Genomic DNA, 17,059 nt, shown 5'->3' on the forward strand with positions numbered 1-17,059 from the left:
CGACGAAACGTTTTTCTTTTAGAAAGGCTCTTCAAAATGGAGCTAACCTACAGCACAATTTTTTAAAATATATTTGATTTAGACATGCGTACCCCAAAGTCCTCACTCTCTTCAAGACAAGTGAAGTCAAACACCAGTTGACATATGGACTTCTCTAATGGCAATACCCAGCCCCTCGCACACATTCTCACCCACGATGTGTTAGATATTGACGAGACTGCAATGGCGCCATTCTTTTCGGTTAGGCCGGTTAGGACGCAATAAACACTCATTTCTGAATGGGCATTTAACCCCCCCCCCCCATACATTTTCAAACTTAAATTACCAGAACTTCACACGAAGACTAGCAGTCATTCAGGTTCCTTCATTTGAGACGATAGCTCGGAGTAGTATTTGAAACTTTTGACACTTATGTGCACATGTAAACCCCTGTTTATAGTTTATAATATGTGTTTACGTGATTGATGTTTTTTTTTTGTTTTTGTATTTAGGCCTATATTTGCATTACTATCTAAAAAAAAATACTATCTATGCACATTACTACAAGTCAACTAACTGTTCTCTGTCGCTGCCAGACCATCTATGGCGTCAACAAAGCGCAAGTTTTGTTTTGTTTTTTTCAGCCGTCAAAGCTTAGCGTCCTCCAAAATCTTTTAAAGGAAGATATAGAAAAGTATTGGTGAAATTAGAGAACCTTGTCTCACTCCAACTGTGGTTTTTGAACAAATCCTCAATGATGTTGTTGAAGTATAGTTCACTGGTGGCCTGGTTAGAAAGGATCTGTTATTATTATTTTTTTTAAATTCTGCGAGACTTCGGTGAGGAAAACAAATATATAGGCATGTAATCTAAAGTAGTTCTTTTCTGTAAACTAAGTTTGGTCTCTCTAGAAGAGCTCTTTGTCAAGAACGTTTAAAAAAGATCATGTCTGAAAACAAATGCAATCTCTTACCATAATACTTTAATTATATTTAATAGAGAATAGATCTGATCTATCTAGAGTTCTAGATCAACATATGCGACCTGCATAATAAATCTAAATAATTTTTTTAGCGCTGTAGCCCAGTTGGATTGAAAGAATTTCAACGTGTGAACGACATATTAAAATGCCAAGTCATAGAGATGGAGTTGTAGAAACTGGTAAGACTAAAGAGTAAAGTGCCACTAAATGACTAAACTAAACCAAAGTTAAAGACTAGAAAAGTTCAGTAAGTAGTTCAGTAGTTGACTAGTGTCGTAGTGACTGACTAGTCTAGTTTTAAGTTTACATTTGGGTTGGCACAAACTCAGTTGCAAAAGCTGCCAGAGGAAATGTCATAGTTGATACTCCCAGAGCCTAAGGTCGAGTAAGGAACTTCACTCCTGATTTTTCTTTGAGGCTAGAGGTTATCTATTGAAGCCTTATTACTGCAAGGCAGCGGCGGTTTGAAGTCAGAGTAACCCTCTCCTAGATGAATCGCCTTACTAGGCTTATGTGCTTCATCTGCCTGAAGCTCTCAGTCCCAGGTATCCTCCTTCACCCCTTTGCCTGTTAGTATTAGTAAGAGCAGTTTTGCCGGGTTTAGCCACACAAACAGGCCAGATTCTGGACTTAGTTGTCAGAGGCTTTTTTAAATGCTGCCATTTTATAGACAATGGGAGCTTAACCCAGTTTACAACCTTACTAATAGTAGTAATAGTAAATATTACTAGTTCTAATACTTTTATATGCAATATTCTTATTGTGGTTCACCCCTAGCCATATAGATCTATATTATATATCCACAAAGCTGTACCATTGCAAATTATTATTAACACAGATAAATGATATTTACTTTTTACTTACTTACTTACTATTTATATTAGTATCAAAACTATAATGCTATGCTAATTGTCTTGCACTGATATCACAGTGATTTCCTTGATTCACTCAAATTTGTGACCGATTACTGTATTTTAGGTCTAAATTATCTCAGGTAAAAAATTAAAAATAGTAAAGAACACGATTTCCTCTTTGAATTAAACACTGATATCAACTAAAAATATCAACTAACCAAGCTCACTTAAAATTTATGACCATTACAAAATGGACAGAAGAGGAAGTTGCAATTAAATTAGTTAATTTTCTTAAAGATCTGGAATAGACCATGACAGTTCCCCCCCCCCTTAAGGCTAAACAAAACTTGAACCAGTCTTTGCGCAGGTTTTTTGCCAGACTTAGTTATTTGGATGTCTTCCTGATTGCGTGGTATGTGCTTTTGTCCTGTGTTTGAAACCTCCTTGACACCATCTCCTGTAGTCCTGTGGGGGTTTTGGGCTAGGTTGTAATAATCTTCAATTCTGAAAGAGTATCCAAAACATACACAACAAAACATTGACAATATGTCACAGTTGTTTTTGATACGGTAGTGTGGCAGGTAGCATGACTAAAGTTATTGGTAATTTAAATGGAAGTGGTAGTGTAAAAATAGGGAGCTGAGTGGTTAAGAGCTTGGCTTCCAAACCTGGGATCCTGGGTTCGAATCTCAGTGAAGACTGGGTTTTTGAATTTGGGAATTTTTTTAAGGCTTGTTAACCATTGGCCACAGAAACAGATACCTTAGCATCACCAGCCCTATAAATCGCAAGGTCTAAAAGGGGAACTTTTTTTTTATTGTAATAACTGACATATATAAATGTTTTTACCTGTTCAGTTGTGCCCATGTAAAATTGTTTAAAAAAAAACACTCACTGTATTTGGCAACACTGTGGCCTTTAATTTATAATCCATGAGAATCAATTAGACTAATGTGGTAAATTATAACATTATATTATTTGTTGAGCTTTTGCCCCCTCCCCCCTTTTTTGGTACAGGTAATACCATCCCCCTAATGCAATAATGAGTATTTTTATGTTAATATTATTCCCTTTTTGTTTTTTGTTGTTTTATTCATTTTTAGCTTTTTCATTATAGGAATCCTTGGGCCCTATGTCTCTTTTTTCTTGCCTATTTTTTTAGGCATTTCTTACACCTCTTTTTTTGGGCTCATGCCTCTTTTTTGGGCCTTTTTTTTTTTTTTTACATTTAAATAAAATTTTATTTAAAAGAAAACACATAACATATTATTTTATATTAATAATAATAATACAAAGAATATTTTATAAAAACAGATTTTTATAAAGGAAATAGTTTCAAAAACACATTCCAGGATTTCCAGCATGATCGTGGAGTAGGTTGCAGCAAAGGTCCAGAAAATGATGACCAAGTCAATTTACAAAAATCTTGAAAATTTTCCTCCAATCAAGTATTCCAAAACAAAATAATTATTTTTTTTAAAAGGGCTTATGAGTTATTAAAACTCAATACTTTTTTTTTTTAATTTTTTTTTTTGAAACATTTTTTTGTTATGAACTCAAGACAAAGGACCTCCATCCTATGTCATCAGGAACTCTCTGGGGTCTGTTAGACTGTTAGAGTTACAAAAATGTACATATAATGAAACAATTTAAGAAATTGTTTTTTAAAAATTCCAACTGAAGCTTATTAATTTGACATATGCAATGTGAGGTGGCGATATGTTATTTGCGTTAAATATAACTTATATTGGATTGTAAGCACTTGCAAGTTCGTTTGTTGGGTGCACTAGAGGTGGGAGACTCATCAAGGTGACTTCGTTGTTGAATGTGTCTCAAATTTCCAAGTCGCAGGATGCTAGATGCGGATTGTATGGGTAGATCTACGTAGACTGTATTATTTAGAAGAGAAAGGCGTGTTTAGAGCGTAGCCGTGGTACTGTTGTTTTTTTTCGTAGTGAATGTCTTCTATTATCCATACATTTACATATTCATTTTTTTTTTTTATTTATTTTTTTTTTTTTTTAGGATACCTCAGCTTTTTAGCTTTTGACTTCAGTTGTCGAGCTGTTTACATCCTAGGAATCCTTGGGCTTTTGCCTCTTTTCTTTGCCTCTTTTTTGGGCATTGCCTCTTTTTTGGGCTATTGGCCTCTTTATTGGGCTTTTTTGTTAACAAAAAGATGCATGTTTTATTAGTAAGCGTACAAATTAAATAGTTACATTTTAATGTAAAATGATTGCAAAACATGGCAATGCAAATAGTTACATTTAGGTTGTCATAATATTTTAACGTTTTAAATTGCTTTGTATATGGCGTTATTTTTTTCCAATAGCATATAATGAATATTTTTGAAATTTAAGGTTCTTAAAATATATGTGGTGAGAATGTCAACAATAGGTAATTAATAGAAACAATCAAAGAGTGAAAGTAGAAACTTTATTAAATGATATTAAAACATTTTAAACATCCTAGTCACATTTTTTTACACTTTGTCCACATTGCTTATGGTTGTTTCCCTTGTGCTTTGCTACATTATCCCAGTTCTTTATATTAACTTCTATCAAACGTGCATACACATCTATGTGTGTACACACTTATGCGAAGATAGGCATTTAAACATTTATATTGTTTCTTTTGGTGTCTCCCTTTTTATGACAATTTTTGATTTACTCCCTTGAGATTTGGAAAACTACTTTCTCATCATCAAGGTGGAAATCCTGTCTGCTAGTGGGAGTTTCTGTTCAGAGACAATTTCTCTGTGGCTTTTTGTTTTGGTCTCAGGGCCAATTTTCATTTGCATTTATATTACTCCCAAATGTAGGGATTTCCAAAAAAAGTTCTAAGTCTAAGTAAGTAAGTAATTAAAAAAATTGTGGGTCTGAGCTGTGTAGAATATTATAAAATTGTTATAAAAATGGTTATTAAGATTTAAATAATAAAAAGATTTTTTTTTTCCATGAAAAGTTTATCTGAAAGCAATAGGAAATGACCTAATTTCTAGATAAGATGTTTAAATTAGACATTAATCTAAAAAAAAAAGGCATAGAATTTTTAAAAATCTTAAATTGAAAACTATCTATTTATAACTAATTTTAATAGTTCTTCCTACTTTGTCCGATTGTCTCCCTTTGGGACTTTCAATACCTAAAATAGCTACTACAAATGAAACTGCTCTAATTTTGGGCTTATTTAAGTTAATAAACATCAGTTTAATATGTTTTATATAAATTTATAAATTGTACATCTATGTTAATAAGTTTTAAAATATGATTTCTATATTTAGATCATTTATATGAAAAAAAATATTAGGAAACACCCAGATCTGTAAAATTTGAGTTACTTCCCTTTTTTATTCTTATTATTTTCCTTTTGTTTTATTTCTTATTTTAATGCCATTATTGTTATAACTATTTATTTATATATTTATAGCTTTTATATAGCGCTACTTTCATGCTTATAGCATGCTCAGAGCGCTTTGGTCCAATCTCATTTGTGGACCAGTGGGGGGGGGGGGGGGGGTATCTAGGAGTTGGTTTTCCGTGCTGCCTTTAGGTGCTCAGTAAACACAACTCTGCCTGAGTCGGGTGTCGAACCTCGAGCCCCCTTCTAGGTAGCCAAGCCAAGCCAAGTTGAAGCGCACTTGGCCTCTCGACCACACTTCCCATCATATTTAGCTAATTGTCATTATTAGAATAATTATTATTATTACCAACATTTAATCAAAAGAAAAAGCCACTTTAAAAAGAAAATAATAATAAGCTGCATCACAGCCAGAGTGGTTATTGATGCACTGTTACAAGCACTATATATGAACTCTTTTTTTTCTTCTTGTATGGCTGCACATCCTTTAATACATTTAATGTTGTATATAATTGTATTTTAAAAGTATTCTTCATTATATTTTTGAATCAGCAACTTATTTTATAATAATTAGTGAATGTCACTAGCCCTTTGACATGTGGGGGGGGGGGGGGGAGTTGATGGCCTTTTTCTCACTTTCTTTTGTCATATAACAATCAACATTCTGAAGTCCAATTCTCAAAAAACACAGTACTGTAATACAGTATAAGAATGCATGCATTAACATAAAATCAGTGTACACTATCTTCTAATTCAGCTGTTACTCTGAAGAAAGGTGATACACGCTGACTGTGTTGTTAATTTCGAGCCTTCCCTTGCTTGTCACTTACCCTTAAATATTTTACTATTAGATTATTACTACCACACACTGTGCTGGATCACTTTAAAAAAAAAAAAGATAAAATGGAGTCATAAATTTAAAAAAAAACTAGGATCCATAACTACAGACTATCTTGACTAACTTTTTAGTGTTAGTATGAATTAATAGTCATTGGTTCATTTACTTTAAGACATACAACAAGGCTCTTGAATTTTTATGTATTTTTTTTACAACATTCGTAGTAAATACACAGTTGTTTTTTTTTAAAGATGAGAATACTGTTTCACATTGCTTTATTGTAAGTTTGCCAAAGACATTGGAGAAAAAAGTTTTATTAGTTTGACTGTAGCATAATGATGCTACATGTAGCACTAATTTTCTGTTGCAGAAGTGTGTCAGAATCTTAGTATGCATAGTAATGTCATAACGTCTAGGATTGTGGTATTAGAAATGCTTACTTAACTTATAATAAACAAAATTTGGTTATTAGTTTTAGTCTCCTAACTTTCATAGTTATGAAAAATTCATGCCTTTGAGGTAATAAAATAGAGGATTAAAAAAATTATTTATACATGTATATAAATACTGAAAACTTCAAAGGTGTGGTGGCTGAGTCCATCCAACTCTAATGGGTACTTGACATTAGTAGGGTAAAGTTAAAAAATAAAATTAGTAGATTGTTGTGCAGGCCTCTTGACACTACTGTTAACCATCTGTTATAAAAATGGATAACATTTACATCATTAGCCCCATGGTTACATTTTACTTTTGCACTTGAGTAAAAACTGTAACACATCTAAGTGAGGCAACTCAACAAGGGAGCAAGGTAAAAGATGAATAATGTAGATGGGATAAAAGATGGGAGTTGATGATGACATAACATAAATGTCTGTCTTGATTACCCAGTCTTCCAACTCTTGCCTACAGGGTTCTTTGGTGTCAGCTATGTCTTCACATTCCTACAGGGTTTACTATCTCGCGACTGACTCATGGTCAGTCCATTGCTGCTCTCTGTCATCAGGTTGTCTCAAAGAGCAGTTGCGTACACAAACCAACAGGAATGTCTTCCATTCTCAGGAACGACCTTCCCCAGTTTCCCAGACAATTCCTGACTAGACAACCCACACAACCCCAACTGCAGGCCTGTCCACTGGTGATGATCTCGTCTAGGCAGATCAAACCAAGCTCTGTTTCTCCATTCACTTAGGCGGTATCAGTTTTCTATCTTGCTCATGTGCCAACAACTCAAAACTCAACTCAACTCATATCAATATCTTGTCTATTACCAGTGTTGAACAGTGTGCTGGTGTGCACCATAAGCAACATCGCATGAGTTATTACAATATAATGACTTTTTTATTTATACAAAACATGAACTAATATTTGTTTACATTTTTATATTTTCAGAAATTTTAACAAATTTTAACAAGCTAATGGATGAAAACCCTGATATGTCTCCAGCTGTTGCAGCTGTCACCACTTTAGTTAACCTCATGAAAAAAAGCAATGGTAAAAGGCTAACAGAAATCAACTTTTTTCTGGTGTTGTTGTTCATTTAACTTTTCTTTTCAATGAAAACAAAAGTGTCTGAACTTAATGCTCTAGCAGGTAGTTTTGGAATGGTATTAAAACATCCATTTACAGCTATAATTAATGATAAGTACAGGGTGGGGCTTAAATATCTCCAAACCATCTAGGAAATGTAAATGACGTATATTTCTGAAAAGTACATAAAAAACAGTTTTGTTTTAATTGATTAAAAAATGGTTTTTGGTCTGGTACAGATGCATTTCTTATGAGCGCAATGCATTACTAGTAAAATTAGTCTGTAAACGTAAACTATTACAGTTAGGTTGTTTTCATACTATGCTTTAACAAAGCCATGATGATGGTTGGTTGTTTTCATACTATGCTTTACCAAAGCCATGATGATGGTTGGTTGTTTTCATACTATGCTTTAACAAAGCCATGATGATGGTTGGTTGTTTTCATGCTATGCTTTAACAAAGCCCTGATGATGGTTGGTTGTTTTCATACTATGCTTTAACAAAGCCATGATGATGGTTGGTTGTTTTCATACTATGCTTTAACAAAGCCATGATGATGGTTCGTTGTTTTCATACTATGCTTTAACAAAAAAAAGAAAGAAATTATTTAGAATTATCTAATAATTGAAAATAGCAGAGCCGAGCCTACTGAATGAAACCTCTCCCACCTCTCTACTGCCACTACAGCTCCATACAGTGCACACTACAAATGTGAGAGATCTTTATGTCTCTCCCTGTATGTAAGAGGGATGTATTAGCAGTAACACTTAAGTTGTTATTATTGCAAGAACTACTTTTAAAAAATTATTGTCTCTACTACATTAATGCTCACTTGTTATAAGCTAAAATGAAATGAAGTTTTTGTGTATAAAATTTAAATTTGTGATTTCTTCAGCTGGAACAATGTCTGAACTGAGGGACACAATCCACAAGGCTGAAGAGGTTATGCTGACAACAGACTACAGTTATACCTCCATTCATTCTGGCTGTGACCAGTTCTTACGCTATATCACACTTGCAAACACTCTAGATACAGTAAGTCAAATATCTTAAACTATTTCATTTGTAACTTACTATATAACCATTTTTGTATCACTCAGGTTACACGTAGCAAGTAAAAAAACTGAAATTTAAATTTCGTGAATGAAAAAAATAAAAATGTAGCAGTCTAGAAAATTATTTTTTTTCAAACTTCTGGAAGCTTAGATTTATAGCACTATAAAGCATTTAAGAAGCTAAAAAAAAAAGCTACTGGGTTAAATTTTGGTTTATTACTCAATTTTTATTTCAATAAATTTAAGACTTGACCACAAGATCATACATAAATACATTTTCAGTTAAAATACTTTTTATCTAAACTAAAATTTCCTTAATTTGTTTTTGTTTTAGTGAGTGATATATAAATCAAGGAAATGCATTTATGAATTATATATTTATTAATTAGTTCTTTTTAATTTTGTTTGTTAACACTCAAAAAAATAAACTAATGTTATGTGTGTGTGTACAGCTCTAAGATCATATTTTTGTCACATTGTGTCAGAACTTTCAAAAAATCATGTTGCAAAGAGGTCAAAGTTTTATGGACAAGATGATCAAAGCAAGGGAGTCTATAGCCAAGTTAGCTGCTGGTTTTATTGATGATGGGGCAGTAAGTTGATGATGTCCTGTACAATTAGAATATTGTGATTTATCATAGTCTTTTTAGATCATATTTTTAGCTTCTGTTAGTTGAAAAAAATATTTCTAAACTGTTTAACTAATACTTCTAACTTTACAAATTGTTAATGGCTAGATCTTGTATAAAATATTTAACTTCAGAAAGTATTCTAGAAGCTATTTTACAATGCTTTAATTCTACAGACAATTTTAACTCATGGTCATTCTCGGGTGGTATTGGAGGTCATGAAGACTGCAGCTAATCAGAAGAAAAGGTTCACTGTCTATGTCACAGAATCAAGCCCTGATAAAAGCGGGTACACAATTTTTTTTGATAATAATAATTTATTATTATTATTAGTTAATTAAGTAATTTTTAAATTATTATTATAATTATATAAATTTTTAATAATTTTTTTTTTAAATGATCCCCCCCCAAAAAAATACTAAGACTAAGACTCCTTTATTGATCCTTACGGAAATTTGTTGTGATTACAAGGACTCGTTTCTCATATAAAGACTTTCAACAAATATGTATAATAATTTCAATATCTTTTTTTCTATCTTAATTTCTAAATTTAAAGAATCTAAGAAAAAAAAATGTATTTATAAAAAATAACTGCTTATCATTTTAAGGTAATTGCTATCTTCAACCAAAAATAAAAGATCAATATCCTGTTATTATCTATTAATATCTGGATAGATGCCTTGTTGTATGGTTTGCACTTTGGACTGTTGTCACAGTGGTCCAGAGTTCAAGCCCTGCCTACGTCTATCCCCTGCTGTCCTGCAGGAAGTTTGGGGTAATCTTCCTTTCCAAAGGAATATTAGAAATTCATAAAACAACAAAGTAAAAAAAATAAATAAATGTAAAGTTCCCCTCTCAGACCTTGCAATTTATAGGACAGATGATGTAAAGATCATCTGTTTCTATGGCTGACAGTTAATGAGGATGGCCAGCACAACGACCGACTCCCTATACTTTCCCCAACAAATGTCAGGCAAACAAAACAAAATTTAAAAGTTTTATTTCATTTTAACATATACAAACTACCTTAATATTCTGTATTTTTTGTCTGAATTCTAATTGTATTATTGTATTTTATGGCCTTCTAACTCCATTGAGCTTTGAACCAGAGTATTCTCCCACTACCACTTTCTTGATCAAGCCATGGAAAGGGCTGGATATTTACAGCTTGAAACTCTTCATTCTAGTAATTTGATTACGTAGGGGGCTAAAATAAGTTCATGATGCAACCTAAACTATCACGAACAAGCAATTAAAAAAAAATGTATATAGGAAGATGAACATAAATTTGTATGTTTTTTGTGTGGTTTTGTTTATTTGGCAGGACTAGTTTTATTGAAACTATTACATGTTTTTTCTTTTATTTTCCAACTTTCATATATTCCTTATAAAATGAAGATCATTATGTCGTAGCTCAGATCTCATACAGTTTGGCAGGTGAATTTTGTAGGCTGGGTAATGAACTTTAGCCTATTGTGACAACAATTCAAAGTACATACCACACAACCAGGCAGCCACCATCTGATTGAATATTGCAATTCAGAGATACAACAGTACTTGCTGAGTTCATTTATTGAAAGTCTAATTTTAAAGATTTTGTTTCTGTGCTTTATTCCTTACCAATTTGTATTAGATTTGTGGAGAAACAAAGAATAAGCTAGCTCACAATGTGAAATTCACACAATTCCAGTGTAAAGTTTTATAACCATTTTGGACAGAAATATATGCATTACGGTTAAATTTTTAATTGGGTTCACTCAACTCTATCAAATATAAAGATTTTAAAATATTCTTTAATAAGTAAAAGATATGTCAGTTTAGGATGGCTGCCTAGTCATGTGCGCTGGACTGTTGATTGGTCGTCTTGATGGTCCCAGGTTCATACCCTTCCTTCTGCAATCCCTTGTCATCTTGTGGGAGGTTTGGACTAGGAAGTAGATTATCTTCAACTCTGAAGGAACATCCAAAACATTTAAAAATTTTACAAACAAACATTTTGTGTTAATAAGCAAAAAATAGAAACAGCATAAGATTCTAGATTTTCTCCTTTATACAATAGATAAAGGTTAACTTAAAGTAACACCAGTAAAATCTTTTTCCTATTTTGTTTTTGTTTCCAAGATATCAAATGGAGAAGGAGCTGACAAAACTTGGAATCCCTACAGTAGTCATACTGGATTTTGGTATTGGGTAAGTATTAATTGATTTATTACACTTTTTTCCCACCCACATTCTCTTTAACATGTTAGCTAGCAGTCATTGCTAAATTTCCCTATTTAAGCATTTGAAGGATTTTCCAATATTAAAAGTACACCTAGAAACATTTTGAAACAAAATATTGCATACATTTTGTTAAGTTTTTTGCCCAGTTGTAATGTACAATTTTCATTAATAATAATGATTATAGTCATTATTAATTATATGATTATAGTCATTGCTCTGTACAGAAACAGCACATAAGTTCTTTCATATTTGATTAAATGAAATCAGTGAACTTTGCACTCTCTGCCTTCACAAAAACACCCATTCAAAGAAATGTGTTGATTTATTTAATGAATACAATTTGACTGATTCCAATGTTCAGGTATATAATGGAGAAAGTACAACTGGTTATGGTTGGAGCAGAAGGAGTCATGGAGAGTGGGGGCATCATCAATAAAGTAATTGTTTTTACATTCCTTTTTAGAAATACATTTTGATTAGCTATGGTTCATAATGTATTGAAGCTTATCAATTGATGATAAATATTGTTTGGGTAGAGCCAAACGTTTGTTTAAAGCTAAGGAAACTAAAGGTAGGTGAAAGTATAGTGCACTATTACTAAAACTCTGTGTGCTGCTTTTTAAGTTACCAGTACTTCATACAATTTGTAACATAGTTGCAAGCACTTTCTTTGAGCTCTTAGACTGAGGCAACACCCTCATCATCAACCAAACTAATTTAATGGAGATTATCTTATCTTTTCTTATCTTATATATTACAGATGTTACTTCAAAAAAGAAGATAATTATGTCCTACGCATTTCATGTCTCAATCTACTCATGCAGGTTAATCAATGAATTAAATTCTGTTAAGTCGTTGGTTTTCCTGGCTAATTCAGACAACCCATTTTATTCTCTAATGGCACTAGGGAAGAAGGTTTCACTTGAATGAGTTTCTTTCTAGCATATGCCTCGATCTTTGTGTCTTTCTGAGTGTTTCATTAGGTTTTGTTTTTCTATTTGTAAATTATGGTTCAATGTTTTATGTCATAGCACCTTTACTTTTTATTCTTTTGTCCTAAAGTGTCTCTAAGTTTAGTGATTTAACTAATGGTGTTACTCTAATCAATTTGAATGTTCATTTGTTATAAATCTCACTGCTCTATTTTGTATTTGTTCTAATTTCTTGTTTTCTTGAGTAGAGGGATCCCAAACAGAGGATGTATATTCTAATATTGGCCTAACTAAAGTTAAATAGTATTTTAATTTTATGTTCTTGTTTGATTTGTAAAAAAAATTCTTTAAATAAAACCTAATATTTGGCATGATTTTTAAAAATAATTTCATCAAATGGGTATTTCATGGTAACTTTTCATTTATTATTACACCCAGATATTTTGAGTTTTTAGTCTTTGGACTTGTTTACCATGAATACAATAAGTAGTTTTTATTTGTTTTAGTTTGTTTTTTTATCTTTGTGGGTTTATTTGATGTTTTCTAGTAATTGATAGTTGAGCTGCTGTGAAAGAAATAAACTCTCTTGCTACTAATTTTAAAGTATTATCTCACCATATTAGTACACAGGATGATGCATACTTTCTTGTGCACAATTCTAAATGAGACAAAGTTGCAATGTTTTGTTGTGTAGCAGTTTCCACCCAAGTATGAAAGCTGAACTATGTGTTAAAGGCAGAGGTTTATGTGTGCATGTCTAGACATCCCAATCTTATCTAACTCTCTTTTGTGAAGTTGTTTGCTTCAGCTTGAAAGCAATATGTTCTTGCCATTAATATAAGACTTAGTTTGCATGCTTTTCGTTTCTTGTATTTTAATTGGCAGTTTAAAACTTATTTTTCAAATTTGATTGTTATTGGCAGATTGGCACATACCCTATTGCCATTTGTGCAAAACAAATGAACAAGCCTTTTTATGTGGTAACAGAGAGCTTCAAGTTTGTTCGTGAATATCCTCTAAACCAGATGGATGTCCCAGACAGATTTAAGGTAAGCTTTTTATTATTTTAAGTAGTAGTGACTTTAGGATGGCTCTTCATCTCTTTCTGGGTCTGTCATAAATGAGAATGGTATGCAACCTGCACATGACCATCCAGCTGTAACATTGACATTAAAAATGATGATGCATATAATTGCACCTACCAGCCCTGTTTATGTATCTTTATCTTTAGCCTCAAATTGAATGAATATTTCCTTTATTGAATTATTAGAACATCATTATCTCAGCCAAAGTTAACTAATGGCTTGTAAAAAGCTGTTTGCATGTTGAATAATCCAATGGTGTAAGCTGTTGTTGAATCTAAAAGAGAAAAATTGATTTATCAAATAAATTCTTAAATAAATCTTTTAGATTTGTTGAAACTACATTTCTTAAACCTGTTTCCAAAAATTAAAAAGCAGTTTATTTGTTAGTTGTTAGAAAGAAAATACTCGTAATAAAAAAAAAATCTGTTCATATTTTCAGACTTTGAGTCACAAATAATAAATAAAATAATTATTTACAATGATAAGTTCATAAGTTTAAAAAGACAAGACTCCAATATAATCTAATTTTCATATTCACTTTTGACTTGATTTTCTTTAAAAAAAATGCATTATTTATTTTTCAGTATCGTGCATCAAAGTTAAAATCTTCCAAAGATTTAAGTAAAGAACATCCTATTGTTGACTACACACCTCCAGAGTACATTGACTTGTTGTTTACAGATCTTGGTGTGTTGACCTCATCAGCTGTCAGTGATGAACTCATCAACATGTATTGTTAAAATAATAATAATAATAATAATTTTATTTATAAAGCGCTTTTAACAAACAAAATGTAGGCTCAAGGCGCTGTAATGTTGGCATTGTCTGGTTCAGTTAGGGACTCTGATGTTGTGCTTGAGGAAAATGTTTTATCATGATATGCAATAGATAAGTGTGAACAGAATCGATTCTTGAGTTATTTGATTTATTAAAATGAAAGATTATGAACAGTCAAATATATTCCATAATATAAAACATGATTTGATAAAAATATTAGTCATTTCAAAGTTTGATAACGAATGGGCTTTTTAAAAAAAATCAATTACACCAAAAAAAGGAAGCGTGGTGGCTGAGCGGTAAAGCACTTCACTTCCGAACCAGGGTTTGAATCCTGGTGAAGACTGGGATTTTTAATTTCTGGATCTTCGGGCGCCTCTGAGTCCACCCAGCTCTAATGGGTACCTGACATTTGTTGGGGAAAAGTAACTATTTTGTAAAGTTACCCTTTCAGACCATGTTGTCTATAAGGAAGATGATGTAAAGGTCATCTGTTTCTGTGGCCCACAGTTCATGAGGCCAGCACAATGACCCTTTACTTTTCCCTTACTAATGTCAGGTACTCATTAGAATTTGAACACAAAAGCCAAGTGCTTTTACCCCTCATCCACACCACCGTGACCACCTAAACTATTTTCAGTGTTTTGAAAATTCACATGAGCTACAATGGTGACAAAAGTATTCCATATTTATTTCTTTTTGATGACAGCTTGTGTTTGCATCATCCCATTCACAAAAACCATAATGCCACATAAAAAAAAATGATTGTAATTTTTAACCACATCAGTGAATTTAGTTTTGATAAATAGAATACATAGGTTACATCAGATCTTACAATAGTAACAGCCTTCCCAACAGGATCTGTAACACAATTTAAGCTGAAGCCAGGGGGATAAATGAAAAGGTATAAATATGATCTGCATAGATTAAAGAAACACTTATGTTCCTAGAAGCAGGAATTTTAAAACTTAATAGAGGGAATGGGGAAAATATTTTTGTTTTCAAAACCACTAAACTGATATTTTCAAGGGAGATTACGATCACTCACAGTTTTATCCAAACTTACCAAACAAGAAATAAAAGACATAAGGTTTAAGAAAAACAGCAGATGCATAGACCGCGTTAAGCATTGTGGATTGGTGCAGAATTTAGAGACCTTTAACAAAAGTTTTAGCTAGTTGAAATGTAACTTTTTTTTTATATTGATCTTGCTAAGAGATTAACTGTCGCAATTATAACTACACAAGCACAATGGTAACCACATAGGCCCCAGATAGCCTACACATATACAACAGGTAACCACAAACATATGTGATGGTCACATAAAGTAGGACTTACTTCATCGTAATTACTTATGATTTGGGCTGTTTTGACGGAACGATGCGCAGTACAAAATAAATCAATACATAGGCCAGTCTTTTGGCGAATCAGCAGATGAACTAAGAGTCAATGTAAAAAAAAAAACATATAACAATTAACCACATAGATCTATAGTCAACATTCCACACAAACGACAATCTAGAAAATGTTTAAGTTTAAAAAAAAAAAAGACAGGAAAGAACATGTCAACACTTTGAAATGTAATATCAATCGTCTGCTTTAAGCCGCGCCGCCTGCTAGGAACATTGAATGGCTTCCTGTCACATTGTATGGCTGCGAGAGCTTTCGATTTAGTTTCGTTTCGTTCTCTACAAGTGCAGTCGACAATTTGAATTATTATTTGTCTGGAATTAAAACCTTGCCATCTGTTTTTCTTAGTCGTTTCGCAGAATGCATTGATGCTCCTATAATTTAGCAACACTTAGGTTGTTTAGAAGGCCTATAGGTCTACACCAGTTTTTATTTGATAAATCCTAGATACAAAGCTTTTAGCCTATAACATTCAGCAACTACAAACAATATATAGCAGTATGATAGTAGCAGATAAGCAGATCTTATAGATGATAATGTTTTAAATAGTCCACAGAGAATAAATATGGCGTTTATTACTTCTTACATTTGTAAAAAAAAAATATACGAGGGACTCTAAAAATGTTCTATATAACCTTTCTCTCTCTCGTTCTGTCTCTCTTCTCCTTCCTCCTTCTCTATGTCTCTCTCTCTCTCTTTCCATTTGTCTCTTAGTCTCTCTCTCATTTGTCTCTTAGCCCCTCTCTCTTTCCATTTCTCTTTTAGTCTCTCTGTCCATTTCTCTCAGCCTTTCTCTCTCTCTCTCTTTCCATTTCTCTCTTAGTCTCTCCATTTCTCTCTTAGGCTCTCTCTCTCTCTCTTTCCATTTCTCTCGTCTCTTTCTCTCCATTTCTCTCTTATTCTCTTTCTCTATTTCTCTCTTAGTCTCTCTTTCTCTCCATTTCTCTTAGTCTCTTTCTCTCCATTTCTCTCTTAGTCTCTTTCTCCATTTCTCTCTTAGTCTCTTTCTCTCCATTTCTCTTAGTCTCCATTTCTCTCAATTTCTCAGTCTCTTTCTCTCCATTTCTCTCTTAGTCTCTTTCTCTCCATTTCTCTCTTAGTCTCTTTCTCTCCATTTCTCTCTTAGTCTCTTTCTCTTCATTTCTCTTAGTCTCTTTCTCTCCATTTCTCTCTTAGTCTCTCTTTCTCTCCATTTCTCTCTTAGTCTCTTTCTCTTCATTTCTCTGTCTCTTTCTCTCCATTTCTCTCTTAGTCTCTTTCTCCATTTCTCTCTTAGTCTCTCTTTCTCTCCATTTCTCTTAGTCTCTTTCTCTCCATTTCTCTCTTAGTCTCTTTCTCTCCATTTCTCTTAGTATCTTTCTCTCCATTTCTCTCATAGTCTCTTTCTCCATTTCTCTCTTAGTCTC

At 32.7% G+C, this 17,059-nt stretch overlaps 1 protein-coding gene and 1 long non-coding RNA gene across 2 annotated transcripts; one reads left to right on the forward strand and one right to left on the reverse strand.

Moving 5' to 3' along the window:
• The first annotated feature begins 902 nt into the window (after positions 1–902).
• Positions 903–14,370, forward strand: LOC106056166 (translation initiation factor eIF-2B subunit alpha-like). The gene is made up of 9 exons (XM_013212774.2): positions 903–1,140; positions 7,403–7,504; positions 8,438–8,577; positions 9,083–9,190; positions 9,403–9,515; positions 11,348–11,416; positions 11,811–11,886; positions 13,305–13,430; positions 14,051–14,370. Exons 1-9 carry the CDS (start codon positions 1,107–1,109, stop codon positions 14,204–14,206), a joined length of 924 nt encoding a protein of 307 aa, XP_013068228.2. The 5' UTR covers positions 903–1,106; the 3' UTR covers positions 14,207–14,370.
• LOC129922166 (uncharacterized) lies at positions 9,527–15,761 on the reverse strand. Its single transcript, XR_008774143.1, has 3 exons — positions 15,582–15,761; positions 13,584–13,740; positions 9,527–11,177 (listed from the first exon to the last, which is right to left on the reverse strand). It is a non-coding gene; the product is annotated as an uncharacterized LOC129922166 (long non-coding RNA).
• Positions 15,762–17,059: the final 1,298 nt, after the last annotated feature.

The sequence above is a fragment of the Biomphalaria glabrata genome, chromosome 12 (assembly GCF_947242115.1).
Source record: "Biomphalaria glabrata chromosome 12, xgBioGlab47.1, whole genome shotgun sequence".
Lineage (NCBI taxonomy): Eukaryota > Metazoa > Mollusca > Gastropoda > Planorbidae > Biomphalaria > Biomphalaria glabrata.

Bases quoted from the DNA above. Each gene is read 5' to 3' on its own strand.
- LOC106056166 (XM_013212774.2), top strand. From the start codon at position 1,107: ATGCCAAGTCATAGAGATGGAGTTGTAGAAACTG. The intron at 1,141-7,402 runs GTAAGACTAAAG...TTATATTTTCAG, and splicing joins AGATGGAGTTGTAGAAACTG to AAATTTTAACAAATTTTAAC. The intron at 11,417-11,810 runs GTAAGTATTAAT...TCCAATGTTCAG, and splicing joins ATACTGGATTTTGGTATTGG to GTATATAATGGAGAAAGTAC.